General features: G+C 38.4%; 1 protein-coding gene across 1 annotated transcript; it reads right to left on the bottom strand.

Moving 5' to 3' along the window:
- Positions 1–8,402: 8,402 nt before the first annotated feature.
- Positions 8,403–12,258, bottom strand: LOC135151646 (uncharacterized). Its single transcript, XM_064090635.1, has 2 exons — positions 11,322–12,258; positions 8,403–8,482 (listed from the first exon to the last, which is right to left on the bottom strand). The coding sequence occupies exons 1-2, from the start codon at positions 12,256–12,258 to the stop codon at positions 8,403–8,405; spliced, it is 1,017 nt and encodes a 338-aa protein (XP_063946705.1).
- Positions 12,259–19,206: the final 6,948 nt, after the last annotated feature.

The following is a 19,206-nucleotide window of genomic DNA, read 5'->3' as shown; positions in this document are numbered from 1 at the left end:
CCTTTCAGCCCTATCTGGAACAGCTTCAAAGTCCTCTGTTGGAAGTTGCAGAGCAGTATTCAGGGTATTTTCAGTAATTGATAGTGTTCGTCCCTGAATTTGACAAGTAATACCAAGTACCTGTCCTGTATTCACAACAGAAATAGAAGACAAGAAATCTCGCAGAAGAGATTTGTTAAGATATACTGACTCGGTCATAGCAAATCTAGCAAATGAATATTCAGACATATATCTTACCCAACGTCGATAATTCGCTTGCGTAATTAAATTATTATTCTCAACAATTGTGAAATTTGTTTTCGGAATCTCAAAATTTGCAGCCATTTTTAATTGGAATTAAAAATGATTATAAATTTCGTTTCACGAATATAATGAACAAATTTCAACTTATGTCACGAAAATAATTAAATAATAACGCTCCGAAAAACCCTAATTCCAAGAATTTTAGAGTTTGGTAAAATACAAGTATGTTGTACTTCTTGAAATTCTAAGGATTATGGGATCGGTTTCGCAAATTTTCGACACTAAAAACTCGAACAAAACAAGCCTAGAAGTTCTAAGGTCTCGAAAAATCTCTTCGAAAAATAACGGTGGATCGTAACAAGATTTACATGAAACTAAAGAGCTTGTAAAGGGGATCCTAAATCTGGTCTTAGAAATCCAAATGGACGGAGTTTCGTCTGAGTTTAGAGTGATTAAAAGCTTCGAGTTCTCGATGGTTTTCAAAAGTAGCAGAGGGTTTGCGTATGTGTGTATAGGCTGTGTATATGCGAGATAAATAAAAGAAAAGACTAAGTGTCTGCATATATACACAGAGATAACTCGAGGCGCAAGTTGGTTAAAGACCAACTTGCCCTCCATTGTATACACAGACGGAAAACAAAGGCGCAACAACTGATATTACCATAATGCCCTCTATACATAACAGTATAGAGGCGCGAACTCGTGACTTAGGCAAAAACTTAAGTCGAGAAGTTGAGTATACAGTATATCAGGGGCGCAACATTTGACTTTAGTCAAATGTTGCGCTCAGTTGCAACAAGTCTCGTGTACTTGGAAAAATAATTCAAGGGCAACAGCTAAGACCTATAACTGACCCTGGGCGCAAGTTTTGACTTAGTCAAACCTTGCGCTTGGGTTCAGTACACACCCACAATTCAAATTTGTTTGACTGAATTATTTTGTTCGAAACAAAATAATTTAACAAACAACTTGAATAAATCACAATTAAACTAAATAAAGTTGAACTAAATTAAAATTAGTCAACCACTATTTAGTCAATTATGCTGCAAGTATTTTAATTACAATTCAATTAATGGTTAACTTAAAATAATTTGAATTGCTCCAAATCCATTAATCAAATATAATTAAAATATGAATTAAATGAACACTAATATTCATTAATTGAATATAAGCACTTAAATAATTCAAGAAAATTGATTCTAAATATCTACCACTTAGCAATTAATCACATAATCACATAAATCATGCAAATCATATAAATTATGGCAAATAATTAAAACTAATTGTCAGATTAATATGTAAAATACTGGATGCACTTTGTAAATTCACAAGTCCTGAAAATATGTACATTTTAAAACTTGTGAACTTACGAACAAATTGCAGTTATTTCTTGTCTAATTAATTAGACATATTTAACATCCCAAGTTCACCAACCAGTCTAGAGAAAGTGGATTCGTCTAGTGGTTTAGTGAAGATGTCTGCAATTTGTTGATCAGTAGGTACGAAGTGTAACTCTACTGTTCCATTCATGACATGCTCGCGAAGGAAATGATACCTGATATCAATATGCTTTGTCCGGGAGTGTTGAACAGGATTGTTGGCAATGGCAATGGCACTCGTGTTATCACACAGAATCGGAATTTTATCCAACATGAGTCCATAATCTTGTAGTTGACTCCTCATCCACAAGATTTGAGCACAGCAACTTCCAGCAGCTATGTATTCAGCTTCCGCTGTAGACGTAGACACGGAGTGTTGCTTCTTGCTATACCATGACACCAACCTTCGTCCAAGAAACTGACAGCTTCCTGAAGTACTTTTCCTATCAATCTTACATCCTGCAAAGTCGGAATCTGTATAGCCAACTAGATTAAAACCTGTATCTTTAGGGTACCAAATCCCTAGATTGGGGGTTCCCTTAAGATACCTAAAAATACGCTTAACAGCTATAAGATGTGACTCTTTAGGATCAGCCTGGAATCTAGCACATAAACAAGTTGCGAACATGATATCTGGTCTACTAGCAGTTAAGTATAAGAGAGAGCCAATCATACCTCGATACTTAGTGATGTCAACTGACTTACCAGATTTGTCCTGATCAAGTTTGACAGCAGTTGGCATAGGGGTTTTGGCAGTAGATGCTTCTTCCATTCCATATTTCTTCAGAAGATCCTTGATGTATTTAGATTGGCAGATAAAAATACCGTCAGGCTTCTGAATGACTTGAAGTCCTAGGAAGAAGGACAATTCTCCCATCATGCTCATCTCATACTTGCTCTGCATTAACTTAGCAAATCTCTCGCACAAAAGATCATTAGTAGAACCAAATATAATGTCATCGACATATACTTGTACAAGAATTATATCATCCTTATGCTTTTTATGGAAAAGAGTTTTATCGATGATACCTCTGGTGAAACCATTTTCAAGTAAGAACTTGGAAAGAGTGTCATACCAGGTTCGAGGGGCTTGCTTCAGGCCATAGAGTGCTTTGAAGAGAAAGTATACGAAGTCTTCAAATTCTTTGTCTTCAAACCCAGGGGGTTGTTCAACATAGACTTCCTCTTCCAGATCACCATTCAGGAATGCACTTTTCACATCCATCTGATATACTTTGAAGTTGGAGTGTGCTGCAAATGCTAAGAACATCCTGATTGCTTCAAGCCTAGCAACTGGAGCGTAGGTTTCATCATAATCAATTCCTTCTTGTTGTGAATAACCCTTTGCAACCAGTCTTGCCTTATTCCTCGTAACAATACCATCTTCATCCAGTTTGTTTCTAAAAACCCATCTAGTGTCAACTATAGATTTTCCTTTAGGTCTTGGCACTAGCTTCCAAACTTTCTGCCTTTCGAATTGATTGAGTTCTTCCTGCATTGCAGATACCCAATCTGGATCATTTAGAGCCTCTTCAACTTTCTTTGGTTCTGTCTGAGACAAGAATCCAGCAAAGTTGCATTCATTCTGAGTTGCTCTTCTAGTCTGCACTCCTGTGTCTGGATCACCAATGATTTGTTCAACAGGATGATCTCTACTCCATACCCTTTGTCTTGGCAGATTCAATCTTGATGATTCACCAAAATCATAGTTGTGTTGAGTGTGATGACTAGTAGATCCACTTTGACTTACTCCCCCTGAGCTGATGTATATCCTATTTGATGATCCTCCACTTTGACCACTGTGACCATGATGATCATTTGTATTGTTGCCAATACTTCCTCCAGATGGTTCAGGATCAGCATTCTCTTCATTTGCATTAGGATCTCTTATATCAGCTTCAGGTTCATCTTCTCCTAAGTAGATGTCTTCTAAATTCTCAAATTCCAGAGAATCAGATTCATTTTCCTTTTGAAGACTTGGGAGTCTGGTATCATCAAATCTTACATTGATGCTTTCAATCAGCTTGTCGTCATTGATCAGATAAACCCTGTAGGCCTTAGACTCCAAAGAATAACCCAGAAATATGCCTTCTTCAGCTTTGGCATCAAACTTTCCCAAATGCTCTTCTTTTAACACAAAGCATTTTGCACCAAACACATGAAAGTAACTCAGTGATGGTTTTCTGTTGGCCATTACTTCATAAGGAGTCTTATCCAAATCCTTGTTAATCAGGGTACGATTTTGAGTGTAGCAAGCAGTACTCACAGCTTCAGCCCAGAAATAGATTGGAAGTCTTGATTGACTAATCATTGTCCTTGCAGCTTCAATCAAGGTTCTGTTCTTCCTTTCCACGACACCATTTTGTTGTGGAGTCCTTGGAGCTGAATACTGACGAGAGATGCCCTTATCAGTACAGAAGTCATTAAGAACAGCATTACGAAATTCTGTTCCATTATCTGATCTGATTGCCCTTACTGGCAGATCTGCTTCCTTTTCAATCTTCTTGATATGATCAATGATGACGAGTGCTGCTTCATCCTTCGAATGTAAGAATAATACCCATGTGTATTTTGAGTAGTCATCGACGATCACAAGAGCATATCTTTTCCTTGATATAGAAGGAATGTTGACTGGTCCAAACAGATCCATATGAATCAGTTGAAGGGGTGAACCAATGTCAGACATGCCTTTGCTCCTGTGTGATGCTTTCTTTGACTTCCCTTTTTCACATGCATCACAGAGTCCTTCTTGACAGAATTCTTTCTGTGGCAATCCTCTCACAAGTTCCCTTTTGACTAAAGAATTCATAGTCTTAAAGTTCAAGTGTGAGAGCTTCCGATGCCATAACCAACTATCATCAGCAGAGGCCTTGGTGTAGAAACACTTGACCTCCCCCTTACTTGCTGAGTCTATGTCGGCTATAAACAAACTTGATTTTCTTACACCACGGAGTGTAAGATCCTTGTTCTTCCGGTTCTGGATTAAGCAAACTTCCTTCTGAAAGATTACGTCGTATCCTTTGTCACAGAACTGACTGATACTTAGTAAATTATGCTTGAGTCCTTCCACCAGAGAGATATCTTCAATTATGACATTTCCAACTTTCAGCTTACCATATCCCGTTGTAAAACCTTTGCTGTCATCTCCAAAGATTACAATTGGGCCGGTTCTCATCACCACATCTGTGAGCAGGGACTTTTCACCAGTCATGTGTCTTGAACAACCACTATCAAGAACCCACACAACTTTTCTTTTCCTTCCTGTGCCCTGCATTCACAAATGGATTAAACTTTCTTTGGTACCCAGACGTTCTTGGGTCCAGGTGATTTAGTAGAAACAGGATTATCAACAGAAACTGGTTTAACATGTGCTTGTTCAGGGGTGACTGGACTCTTCTCCTTTTTAGTCTTAGCAGAAGTGCTTTTAGACTTGGAGTTGGGAGTTTCCTTCTTCTTAGAAGGACTAGCAGTCTTTGCCACAGGGGCAACAGAAGGTGCAGGCATATTCATATTTATGGTAGATGGTGCAAAAACAGATGCATTCAACATGGTAAAGCATGCAGACATCATATTCATAGCACATAACATGCAACCTACTCTACCACATGGCAAATGAACAGCATTCATGTTAACAGTATTAGGCATGCTAGAAACAGAATTATCTACTTTAATCACTTTACATGCATGAGTAAGATGATTAGTAGAATTGCAATTATTACAAACCTTTCTAGCATTAGAATTCCTAGAGTTGGTGTTCTTAGGATCTAACTTGCCATTCCTGTTGTTCTTCTTTTTGTTGGAACTAGTACTTCCTAATCCAGTTTTATCTGAGTCATCTCTGACATGGGGATTAGAAGGTACATCTTGTGATTCCTGTTTTACTTGAGGCTTAACAACTTCCTCATTTTTCAACTCTTCCTTGATGACAAGGTCTTCTTCTATCAGAGGTTCTGTTTGAGCCATTCTAAAGATAGGGGTCTTGGTGTTCTTCAGAATTTTAGGTATATTTGTTCCTTCAGGAGCATTCTCAGTTCCTGCTGAAACAAATATGCCTTCATTCTCTTTTCTCTTCTTTCTTTTAGCTCTTTCCAAAGAACTATAGTCAAGGCCAATAGCAACCTTCTTATCAACCCTTTGACTATCCAAGATCTCTTTCTGTAGAAAGGCAGAATTCTGATAGGCCCTAAGCTTAGTTTCTAGGTCAGCAACCTGAGACCTAAGGGACTCCTCAATTTCTGTACTACACTTCTCCTTATTCTCTAGATAAGCAATTCTATCTTTAAGGTTAGTGTACATGAGTTTCTCTAAAGCCAATTCATCTACTTTTTCTTCAAGTTTAGCTATTTTTAGAGAGAGACTACTGTTATCTGATTCTGAAGCTAACAAACTAGTGTGCAAGTTATACATCTCTTGACCTAGTTCATTTATAGTCTTTTTATAATCAGCAGTAGTCATGTCATCAACAGAAATTTCAGGAGATACCTGAGATGGAGATTCCTCGACAGTGTCAGCCATTAATGCAAATGCATAATTGCTCTGGACAGGTTCATCATCAGAATCTGTGTCATCCCAGCTTTTTCCCTCAGCAATGTAAGCCTTTCCTTTGTGCTTGGCCACCATTGCTTCCAACTTAGCTTTCAGCTTCTCATTCTCTTTCTTCAGATCCTCATAAGAATTCTTCTTCTCATATGAGTTGCTTCTGACAGGAGCTGCTTTGGGTTTCCTGCACTCTGTTGCAAAGTGCCCTAAGTCATTGCAGTTGTAGCATCTGACCTTGCTCTTGTCATACATGTTTGGTTTGAAACTGCCAGTAGTTTTTGACCCTGAGCCTGAGTATCCTCCTTTACCCTGAAACTTGTTCCCTGAAGTTTTCTTGTACCGGGGGTTCTTCCTGAACTTGATATGCTTGAACCTTGCAGCCATATAAGCCATTGACTTATCTTCCAGCTGCTCCAGCTCTTCTTGAGTGTAGAACTCATCCTCCGGTTCTTCAGAAACTTCATCAACTTCAGCTTCTACAATCTCAGTAATGGTAGAAGGATAGTCAGCTTTGATGGATGAACAATCACTCTGAGCAACAGTGTGATCATTGATACCATATTCAACTAATTGTTGATAACCAAAGTATGGTTGATCAGCAATCAGTGCAGTGGTCTTCTGTAAGGCCATACTCTTGGATTCTGTTGATCCACCACCATATATGATCTTTCTCTGTTCAAGTTCCATCTCAAACGTCTTCAGTTTTCCAAACAGCTTTTCCAAAGTCATAGTCCTGAAGTCGCTTCTTTCCCGGATGGTCTCTGTCTTTACAACTAGATGGGGTGGCATCACAAATGAGAACTTTCTGTTTATCTCTTTCTGTGGATAAGTCTTTCCATGCAGGGTGAGTTCATTCAACAACAACATGAACCTCTCGTAGATTTGAGAAATGTTCTCTCCAGGTATTGCCTGAAATGCTTCATATCTGGCAATTAGCATATCGTATCTGTTTTCCCTGACTTCTTCAGATCCCTCCATCAATGCCTCAATAGTGTCCCACATCTGCTTTGAAGTTTTCAGACTTAGTATCAGATGTGTCATTGTCTTGGTCATTGATTCAACAATTATGAGTTGCAGATTATGATCCTGTGCAACATATTCCTTATCAGTGTCAGTGTATTCACTTTTCTCTTTGGGAACAGACTTCTGTGGAATACGAACACCATTTTCAACAGATTCAGGAATAATCTTCATAGGCACAAATGGACCATTTTCCAGAATCCCAATGAACATGGGATTAGCAACTCTGATGTACAGCAACATCTTCATCTTCCAGTTGTTGTAGTCATCCTTGTCAAATGGAGGTACTTTGATTCCTAACTTGTGTGTCGACATTGTTATCAGATAAAATTACGATTGTACGGACAGCTAGCTTTTCAGATTGGTTACGGATCTCAGATCTGTATATCGATCAGCCTGGCTCTGATACCAATTGTTAGGTCCAATCAGACGTAGAAGGGGGGGGTTGAATACGTCGTACCAATTTCTTCGATTTAATTTAATTGCGGATAATCTGTTTCAGTCCATGTTAAATCAATCGTAAATAAATAACTCCAGCAAGTCGGGGAATATTCTTGTATTAGAAATAATCCTCGGGTGCTACAGATTCCAACACAAGTGTCGGCTGCAGAGACTACAATCACTCTATTACAAACTCTCGATAAATATGATCTTCTAATTTAACTCTCGAGAATGTGTATAGTGTGTGCACTTACAAAGTGTGTAGTTAGTTTCAAATGAAACTATCAACCTCTATTTATAGGCTTTCCAACAACTAACCATGGTTAACGAGTTCGTCCTGGACGACTTGAGTTCGTCCTGGACGGATTCGATTAATCAAAATAATTCTAACTCAAATGTATGCATGAAGGAAGCGCAGGTTCTATATACATATATATATATATATAACAAAGTTGCGCTTTGAACATATATATATGTATATAGAAAGTCAAACCATGCGACAGTCAATTCTTGCGCCTCACAATGTCTTCATAGCAGCCACTGTAGTTATAGTACTTGGAGAAAATCCAAGTAACCAAGGTTGCGCCTGGGAGAGTATATGTGTGGCGCCAACTTTGACTTCGAGTCAAAAGTTGCGCCTCACAGGGCATCAGTATGTTACTTAGAGTATAAATCCAAGTAAGTGAATTGTCGCAACTGTTGACCAGTCAAAGGTTGCGCCTTTGACTTTGGTCAAAGGTTGCGCCTTTGAAGTTCCACTGTATCCACTGTGTAGTAATTTTACTTAGAAAACTTCTTGACACAAATACCTTCAGCCTTTGACTTAGTCAAATATGGCGCCCAATACTCCTTGTGTTCCCCTGTGTAAGTGTTGAGCACTTAGACAAAATTGCATTATTATATATATATATTATTAATTGTTTATTAATTACCTGAATTAATTAAATTCAGGTAATTCACAATTAACATATATATATATATAATAGTGAGTTCCTTGGCAGCATATTCTGGAGAGCTCGATTGACTTGATCAATTAATTCGTTGATCGAATCCACTGAATGCTTTCGTACGTCCTGACGTCCTGTGCACTGGTCTGGTTCACGAACGACTCGAACTGAAATAATCCCTTGAATTCTTTGCTTGATAATATACTTGATCAGTCATTCCGGGTTAGATGTTGCTTCGATAAATTTGATTATTAATAATCAAATTAAAATGTACTGGAATCTTCTGGTCTTTGATACTTGATCTTCAGGCAATCTTGATAGCAGACACATTGAACTTTATTCTTCACTGAGGCTTGAACATATTAATGAACTTCTTTCAGTGGACGGATGCTTGTCTCAGATATCTGGATTGTCTTTGTCTGTTCGTATCGAATCTCCAACCTGTAGATTCCTGTATAATACTTACGTATTGTTTCCTGTCTTTTGTTGTGTTGAGTTATCGTAATTACAGTTACGTTACATTATGCTTTACACATAATTATAAGGTTGAGTGGATGATCAAGGATAAAAGATATTAATTAAATTAATTGTCAGAAATTAATTTAATTAATGGACATGCGATATCTTAAACATGGGGAATTTATAAGCAATTAATATGGGAGCCGAATTAAATAATTAATTTACGGGATTAGGAAAGGTAGTGCAAATATTAGTTCTTTAGTGGATAGAATTAATATTTAATGACATTGGGCCTGGCCCGGAATGTCATTAGAAGGCCTGACCTAATGATCCATGATCCCTGCTGTAGCCTATATATATTCTCGTTCTCCTAAAGCTGAAAGACACACCAAAACGAATTAATCCTAGAGTCAGAGAGAGGCAGACGTTTTTCTCAAGGAGACAGCTAGGGTTTTGGGTTTTCGGAGCTTTAAGGAGAGGCACACCTTGGGAGATCGAAGGCCACACTTCGTCCAAGGAGAATCAAGGAATACAGTAGAAGACGTGGATTTGAATCGCTTGCGCCGTAGCGATTAAGGTTAATATTCTGTTCGAACTTTTGATAAGTATCATAAAACGCAGGGCCAAGATCCGATTGTTCCTACAAATCTGCCACAGCAAATCACGATTTATTGTGATAACACTGGTGCTGTGGCGAATACCAAGGAACCGCGGGCCCATAAGGCAGCGAAACACATAGAGCGTAAGTATCACCTCATACGACAGTTCGTTAAGCGAGGAGATATCATTGTGGCTGACATAGCATCGAAGGATAACCGGGCAGATCCTTTCACGAAGAGCTTACCAGCTAAGGCTTTTCAGGAGCACGTGGAAGCGATAGGAGTCAGATACTTGGTCACATAGTTATTATAGTTGGTAGTGGATTGCTTGTAATAGACACTGATATACTTAAAGAATATCTTGAGTATAAGTGGGAGATTGTTAGGGTTATACTGAAATATTCATTTGAAGTATATAACAATTATTTTAGAATCTTGAATGCATGTTTTCACATTGTCTGTATTTTATATATTGTAGACAATCTAGTATCAAATGGGATAGCAGAAGATTAGATTGTCAGACTCCTTATATAATATAATAAGGGTTCACAGTCGAGGTGGTGTTAGACAAACCACTGGAACGGCTGAAGTATTATTTGGAAATAGTTTATCTTGACTATTGAATAATACTTATATACTTTGTGTACATTGAACGGGATCAAAATAGTAGAATAATTGTTTCTTTAATTCTGACAATAAAGAACTAAGATTCTATGATGTTATTAATGCTTAAGTTCTTAATCTGGATATAGTGATTGACACTTGTATTTAATGCACATGCCTTGACTCATAAATTAAGTAATTTATTTTAAATTACGAATTTATATATTGGGCAATGACATTATATACAGAGTGGGATATTGACTATAAAAGGAAACCGTGTCCGAAAAATATATTCGGGTGATGATGTCCTCTTGAAAGCTCATAAAGATAATTATGCTTTAGTCCTGCAGGCAGATTTGTTCTTGCATAATTATAAGGTTGAGTGGATGATCAAGGATAAAAGATATTAATTAAATTAATTGTCAGAAATTAATTTAATTAATGGACATGCGATATCTTAAACATGGGGAATTTATAAGCAATTAATATGGGAACCGAATTAAATAATTAATTTACGGAGTTAGGAAAGGTAGTGCAAATATTAGTTCTTTAGTGGATAGAATTAATATTTAATGACATTGGGCCTGGCCCGGAATGTCATTGGAAGGCCTGACCTAATGGTCCATGATCCCTACTGTAGCCTATATATATTCTCGTTCTCCTAAAGCTGAAAGATACACCAAAACGAATTGATCCTAGAGTTTGAGAGAGGCAGACGGTTTTCTCAAGGAGACAGCTAGGCTTTTGGTTTTCGGAGCTTTAAGGAGAGGCACACCTTGGGAGATCGAAGGCCACACTTCGTCCAAGGAGAATCAAGGAATACAGTAGAAGACGTGGATTTGAATCGCTTGCGCCGTAGCGATTAAGGTTAATATTCTGTTCGAACTTTTAATTAGTATCATAAAACGCAGGACCAAGGTCCGATTGTTCCAACATCAAGTGGTAGGTGGATGAGATTGCTTTAAAAGCATGTATCCCAGTCCTCCCAAGGATAGCATTGTAGGTTGATGAAGCCTTAACGACCAAAAAATTCAGCATACATGTGGCCTGTCTAGGCTCGGTGCCCATTGTCACGGGTAGTTGGATCATACCTTCAATCTTTGTCTCCACGTTATTAAAGCCGTATATAGGCATATCTGAAGGTGTCAATTGCGAATCAGAATATCCCATCTTCTCATATGCATCATGAAATAAGATATCTACTGAGGCTCCACTGTCAACGAGTACCCTTTTTACAGAAAAGTTTCCAATCACCGGGGTGATTACCAAAGGATCATCATGGGGAAATTTAACTCTGTCAAGATCTAAATTGTCGAATGCTAGAGCAAACTCAATTTTTGCTCTCTTCGGGGGCTCTCCAACAATGTACATCACTTCACGAGCATAAGCTTTTCGTGAGTTACTAGATAGGCCTGCTGTGGTCGGTCCTCCAGAAATTACATTGATCACAGACCCTCTAGGCTGGTTTCTCTTATTCCTATCATCGTTGTCTCTTCCACGGTTGTCATTGTCACGGGGATTCTTGTCCGTATCCCTAGTATACCTGGACAACTTCCCTTTTCGGATCAAAAACTCGATCTCATCCTTCAACTGCCGGCAATCATCGGTCTTATGTCCTCTATCCTTATGAAACCTGCAGTACAAGTCCTTGTTTCTCTTTTCGGGGTCAGTCCTGATAGGCTTCAGCCATCGAACACTTTCATCTTTCTCAATTTCCATCAGGATCTGACTCCTAGGGGTATTCAGCCTTGCATACTCAGTGAACCTCGGTCCTGCTTTCTTTTTGGTGGGGGACTTATCACCATCCCCTGTCTTTGAATACTTACTATCCGCGTTGTACTCGGTGTCGTTTCCACGTTTCTTTGGGTTCGGGGTCGGTCCCATGTTATTCTGAGATTTCTTCAGGCTTTTCTCAGCCTTGATATACTTCTCGGCCCTCTCCTGGAGCTCATTCATATTTTCAGGGGCCCTCTTGGCTAGTGATCGGCGGAAATTATCATCCGTGGTTCCTTGCTGTAGGGCAATCATGGCTACTTTCTGGTCTAAATCTGGGACCTTGAGCGCCTCCTTAGTGAACCTATTCATATAGTCCCTGAGGGATTAGGTTCATCAACGAGGCTGAACTCTTAGCGTGGGTCTTGCTCCCAATAAACTGGCCTATGAAAGCTCGGCTCAAAGCTCCAAACGAGGATATAGAGTTAGGGGGTAGTCGACTATACCAGTGTTGTGCCATCCCACTCAAAATTTGGGGAAAGGCTCGACACTTAATGGCCTCCGTGACTGGTTGCAACAGCAATGCATTCATGAAAGTTCGTACATGATTCGCGGGGTCACCCGTTCCATCATCCGCCTTAATTTTGGGCAACTTGAACTTTCGAGAAATCCTTGCTGCCATGATCTCCTCGGTGAATGGGGGGATCGGGTTATCTGGATCACCTGCAGCCAACAAGTGAATTCTATTCATACCTGCGTTCTGAGGGTTTTCAGTCTGTTGCCGAGGTTCGGGTGGTGGCTTCCTGGTCTGGTGTGCCGCCCTGTCTCTTCTCAACTGAGCTATCTCCTGTTCATAAGCTCGAATCCTGGCTTCGTACTCTTGGTCCGTGGGTCGACGGGACTCGGGGTTATTCGGCCTGGTGTTGTGCTGGGAGCCTCGGCTCTGGTTTCCGTCTCTCCTCCTTCGTGGGGGAATATCATAGTCCCTCTCCGAATCTTCAGAAGAGTCGTCCGTATAAACTACATACTCATCTGTTGGTCCTCTTGTGGTCGTCACAACGGTTGAGTAATGAGTCCCATGATCAGTGGCTGTGGACACAACATTAGTCATAGGGGGCAACGTGCCAAAAATCATAGGAATCGAGGTTTGAGCAGCGGTGGTTGTGCCACTGCTAGCAAGGGTCACCGTGATTGGTGGTGTGGTTGTGACGGGATTCGAGGCAAAAACTTGATGTGCTTAAAATAAGATTTTAATCGCAAGTGCACGATCTCGTTTTAATACTTTTAGATTCGAACCACAAGGACTAGAATAATTTTCACGAAAACCTTAATTTCTAATTTAGGCGAATTAGACAAATTAATTTTGGAAGATATTTTTAGTAAAATTAAAAACTAAGAAAACTTTGTAAGTAAACTAATTGAATACCAAACTTATATTAGAGAGAAGATCATTAATTAAGAAGCTACTGAGAAAAGTAAAAAAATAAAAAAAAAGCAAGTAAAAGAAAATATAACAGAAAGCAGGTCACGGTGGAATTGGTCATTAATCTGGGTAAAATAAAATGGAGCGGAGTGGGCGAATAGAACAGGCAGAATGGCAGATACACATACACTGGTCAAGTAAATCAAACTGAATATAAAAGAAACGGAAATAAAAAAAACAAAAAGAAATGAAAAGAAAAAAAATTGAAACAAAGTAAACAGTCAACGCGCGTATAATACACTATACAGAAACCTGAAGATGAACGTAATTACTAAACAGTCGCAAAAACAAATAAATCTAACGAACCCTTGCCGGAACTTATGGAGGTAGCCGGAATAGCTTAAATCTCACCGGAAAATTAATTTCACCGGAAAATCTAGTCATTCTAAACATAACAAATAAAACCCCATTAACCTCTAAACAAGATTTGACTCTAATTTTTACACTAAATAGCTCCTAGACTACCCATTTTTGACCAAAACAAGACTCAAATCAAACCAAATGAACTCCAAACTACACCAAATTTTAAATCTAGCCTAAACATAATATTTCCAACATAAACCCACTAACCTCAACTCAAAATCATAAACTAAAATTTACACTAAAAAGCCCCCAAAACTACCAAAACCAAGAACAAGAACAACACCAAATCATGCCAAACTAACTCCAAATCACACAAAACTTCAAAACTAGCCTATCTACCATATTTTCAACAAAACCCCATCAAACTACAAACCAAAATCAAAATCAAGAATACTAAACCATTGAACCCACTAATAATATTGAGAATTAAAAAGAGCTCAATCTAAATACTAAAAAATGCAAGCTTAAAACATATAATTAGGCTCCTTCCAATCCACAAGTAATTTTGAGTCTCATGTGGTTAGAGAAAGATTTCATAGCCTAGAAGTAAAAGTAAAGAGCAAGATTTAAGAACAAAAATGAATACTTGTATTGATATAATAAAAGTGTTTATAAATTTAGAGTGCTACTACTAGATCTACTACATAAAAGAGAGGCTACTAAAAATATGAGATCCTAGGTTGGTTGAAACATGATGGGGAGATGTGTATTTATAGGGGGAAATTAGGGTAGAGGGGGGGTGTAGGTGTCCCATCTAGATGCTTCCTTGAGAATATTCCCCTATGATCCTTTTCTTCCCATCTTTTCCTCCTTTTTGCTTTATTCTTTTATTTCTTCAAGCTTTTGCAATTTTCCTAAAAAAAAGACAAATAAACAAATAAATAAGTGAGAACAAGCAATAATTAGGCATTTAAAATATACCAAAATATGCACTTATCAAACTTCCCCATACCTATATTTTGCTCGTCCTCGAGTAAAATCAAAAGAAAAGAAAATAAACTATAAAAACTAGATGCGATTCCTAGGCTCCTTTTCGTAGGCGTGACGGGTGATTTTAGGTTCACCAACCCGTTAAACTCGTAGACGATCTCTACAAGAGGAGTTTTGTCTCCTAAGGGTTTACAGAAGATATACCCATAAAATCTTCGAGACATTCTAGCAAGCGTACTCCTCGACTCTACGCTAGATTCGTTGGTATTAACAAAAAATGTTTTTAAAGAAAATACGACTCAAAGACTCTTCTACTAATAATCAAGATACAGTGTCTATAATCTACTTGAATCGACACAAAAATTTACTAGAAATCCAAGGAGTGTAAATAATTTAAGGCCTTTGATGGATCCTAATTGTCTAAGAACATTTTCTCTTTTTCAACCAATTTTGAACTGACCCAGTCTCTATCGAAACAAATATCTAGCCAAACTTCACAAACTCTTATTCTTTTTTTTTCTTTTTTTTTTTTGCATTGACTTTATTTTGTCTGTTTTCTTAGGCAAACAATGTTACCCATGTAGCGAGCTTTGGGTCAGTGACTCCCAAACCAAACGGTCTTAGGGCACTAGGTTTTGAAATCCCCCTACGGACTTAATTGCTCGAGTAACAAAGGCCACAAAACGAGACTAGCCAATCTACTTTTGCCCATTATCTAAAGATTTTATCTATAAAGAACAATGGGTATTGAAGTAGTTATTCCTTTTCTTTTTCTTTCTTTTTTTTCTTTTTTCTTTTTTTCTTTTTTTCTTTTTATTCGCAAAGGTTCGATTCGACATTGTTTCAACATGTGGGTTCTCTCTCAGGTATCGAATAATATCACTAGACAATCTCTCCATCAAAGGTCTTGTGCAAATGTGTGTGCCATCTTGGAATTACGAGTACAAATCGGTCGATACAAGTTTCAAAAAGACAACCTTACTCAACTACGTTCAAATTATCTAAAAGACACTACATATATATTGTTTTCGAAAACATGCTAACACCAACTACTCCTAAAGTTCGAGTGAAGGAAAGACAACTTAGCTCAAAAAAATCTCTATTTTTGGATTTTTCTAATTTTTCATATTTTTAGGGATTTTCATTTTTTAAGAATTATACTAAAGCCCTCCCCATACCTAAATCATGCATTGTCCTCAATGTATGCAAAAGAGAGAGTTAAAATGAGAGAGTAAAGAGGAAAAATACCTGAATAGGAGATGAAGGGGATTTTTATTAACACTAACACGACCCACACACTCACACATTTCCTTCCCCATACCTGAACTTCATGAGGGAAGGCTCGAAAAAAGAACCGAATCAACCAATTCCGGAAGGAAAGATGGGAGGAAGCTTCGAGAAAGAGTCAAAATGTGTGCGAAAAGTTTTAGGCACAAAAACTTTTTCTAGCATATGACCATCGTTTACCCCTATAGGACAAGTATCACTAATGTTCTCCATAAACCAACTTAATGCTTCTTTATTATCAAGCAAATTAGAGACTATGCAATTTTGGTCATGGGATAAATCACTAGGAATGATGTAAGAAATGATGTCATCCTTTCCAAAGGCGCTATGTGAATGATGGAACAACGAGTCAAATGTAGGTGGTCCACCTACATGGCTCTCAAAATCGGGCCTAGGGCTCACTCTAACAATCTCGGGTGGAGTTTCCCATTTTGAACAAATGTCGTTCAATTCTCCTAACAATTCCTCCGAGGTCAAATCTTTCAAAGACTCGTGATATTCTCGATTATTCTTGTGGTTGACTTTGAAGTCCTCGTTGAGAAGAGACTCAATCTCACTATCATCAAAACTAGACCATGTGACAAACTTGTTGACCACATTAACCCCTATAGGTTGCTCATAAAGCTCATTGGGTTCTTTTCCAACATTGAAAATGTTTAAGTCTATGGTCATGTTTCCAAAAGTGAGCTTCATTGAACCATTCCTACAATTGATTAAGGCATTGGATGTAGCAAGAAAAGGTCGTCCTAAAATGATGGGAATTTGGTTCTTAGGATTCGAGACGGGTTGAGTCTCGAGAACAACAAAGTCAACGGGAAAGATAAAATCACCGATTTTTATCAACACATCCTCAATAATCCCCTTTGGCATTTTAATGGAACGATCGGCAAGTTGAAGGGTCATATTGGTGGTCTTGAGATCCCCTAAACCTAGGGCTTGGTAAACCGAGAACGGAAGAAGATTCACACTCGCTCCTAAATCGAGTAAAGCTTTATCCACAAATTTATCGCCTATGACACAAGAAATTGTAGGACAACCGGGGTCCTTATATTTCACGGGAATTTGATTCGAGAGAATCGAGCTTACTTGTGAGGTCAAAAAGGCTTTCTTTGGAACATGAGTTGTTCTCTTATGGGTACACAAATCTTTTAGACATTTGGCATAAGAAGGAACTTGTTGAATGGCATCTAAAATAGGAATGTTTATCTTGACTTGTTTGAAAACCTCTAGAATTTGTTCCATTTGGGCCGATTGTTTAGGAGGAATGAGTCTTTGTGGGTAAGGAACCCTTGGCTTGTAAACTTCTTCGTTGGGCTTTTGAGAAATAGGCCCAGGATTAGGTTCACTCATAGACTCACGAGCTTTTGAACATTCGGGCTTATCATGATTAGTGCTAGACAAAGAAGGATTTTTTCTAGGAATCGATTCCTCATTAACGTTCTCACCAACTTTGTTATCCACTTGGTTTCCCGACCTTAGAGAAATAATTGCATTAACATTCTCGGGAGGTCTTTGATTGAGAGGAAACTTAGGATTGACCTCGGGTTGACTTGGGAATTTGTTTTTCTCTCGCTCACACAATGCGCTAGCTAATTGACTCAATTGGGCCTCTAACTTAGACACGGCTTGCACATTAGAATGCAAAATTTGCCTATCTTGGGTTAGGGTTGTCATGAAGGTTTGTTGTGATTGAGTCAAATTAGTTTGCGATTTAACTAAGGCTTCCAAACTCTTTTCTAAAGAATTGAGGCGTTTATCCGAATCATTGAAACCGGGAGGATTCAAAGGAGTTTGAATTGGGTTATGACATGAATTTGGACCTTGATTTGAGTAAGAGTTTGGGTTGGGCCTTTGTTGAAAATTTTGTTGAGGAGTTGGAAAAGAATTTGGCCCTTGATTCATTTGAAAATTGGGTTGAGGAACTTGACAATTTTTACCTTGGGTCCATGAGAAATTTGGGTGATTTCTCCACCCGGGATTATAAGTGGGTGCAAACGCATCATTCCTAGAATTTTGGAACATAGCATTTACTTGTTCAAACTCGTTCAAGGGTTGAGTTGCGGGATTTTGAAAATTGTAACAAGGGTGCGTCGACATTTGTGTGGGAGGTTTACTAGTTTCTAAAGCTTCAAGTCTCCTAGTTAGGGTAGCTAATTTGGCATCGGTTGCCACATTGTTTCCTATCGAATGCAAACCCCTAGCACTAGACGACTGACTTGACTTTTTGGGTTCCCTAGTTGACTCCCACATCATAGTTTTTTCCGCTAAATCCTCGAAAAATTCCCAACCTTGGTCCTCATCTTTTTCCATGAATTTACCTTGGCACATAGACTCTAATAACGCCGTGGTTTGACTATCTAAGGCCTCGTAAACTATCTTGCAAAGTCTCCATTTTTCTATTCCGTGGTGGGGGCATTGTGAGAGAAGATTTTTGAAGCGGTCAAAGAAAATCCAAAAAGACTCGTTTTCCTTTTGATGAAATTGATTTATTTCATTTGTAATTCGAGTAGTCTTATGATTTGGAAAATACTTTTTAAGAAACACCACAACGAACCCCTCCCACGTGGAAATAGAATTAACGGGAAGACTATATAACCATTTTTTCGCATTCTCCTTAAGCGCAAAATTAATGAGCCTAAGTCTAATTGAATCTTCCGTTAATTGGTGGAGCTTTGGGAGGGAACAAACTTCCTCGAATTCTTAAATGAAAAGATAAGGATCCTCACCTTCACTCCCTAAAAACTTAGGCAACATGTTAATGTGATGTGCCTTAATTTCGAAATTGTTCCAATTTACGGGAGGAAGGGTGATGCACGAAGGTTGACTAGAACGAGATGGATAACAACGATCCTTGAGAGACAACGCCATGGTTACTATCGGTTCTGGAACTTCTAGGGTTTCGGAATCGGAAGAGGATGAAGACGGAATCTCGATTATCGGTCTTACTAATCTAGATGCTTCGTTCCTAACCCAAGTAGTTCGCATAAACTAGATAGTAAACACGTAGCAAATAAGTGCGAGAAATTAAATCACACAAAAGAAAGGGTGTAAAAATGAAAGAAAAACCTAAGTCTATGGTTCCCTAATAAAAAGAACTAGACCTTGCTCCTAACGTTAAGGACCACTAAAAACTCGATAAATCCAAAATTATTCGGACCGGTTTGGCCAGTTTGGAGCAGGCATTGCCAAGAGGCCAATCT

Source organism: Daucus carota, chromosome 1 (assembly GCF_001625215.2).
Source record: "Daucus carota subsp. sativus chromosome 1, DH1 v3.0, whole genome shotgun sequence".
NCBI classification, from domain to species: domain Eukaryota; kingdom Viridiplantae; phylum Streptophyta; class Magnoliopsida; order Apiales; family Apiaceae; genus Daucus; species Daucus carota.
This window is presented reverse-complemented; position numbering and strand designations above follow the sequence as displayed.

Excerpts from the sequence above, each read along its gene's own strand:
- LOC135151646 (XM_064090635.1), bottom strand. The coding sequence starts at position 12,258 with ATGATTGCCCTACAGCAAGGAACCACGGATGATAATTTCCGCCGATCA. Across the intron at positions 8,483-11,321 it reads CGTGGAGACAAAGATTGAAG|GGGAACACAAGGAGTATTGG; the intron begins GTATGATCCAAC and ends ACACTTACACAG.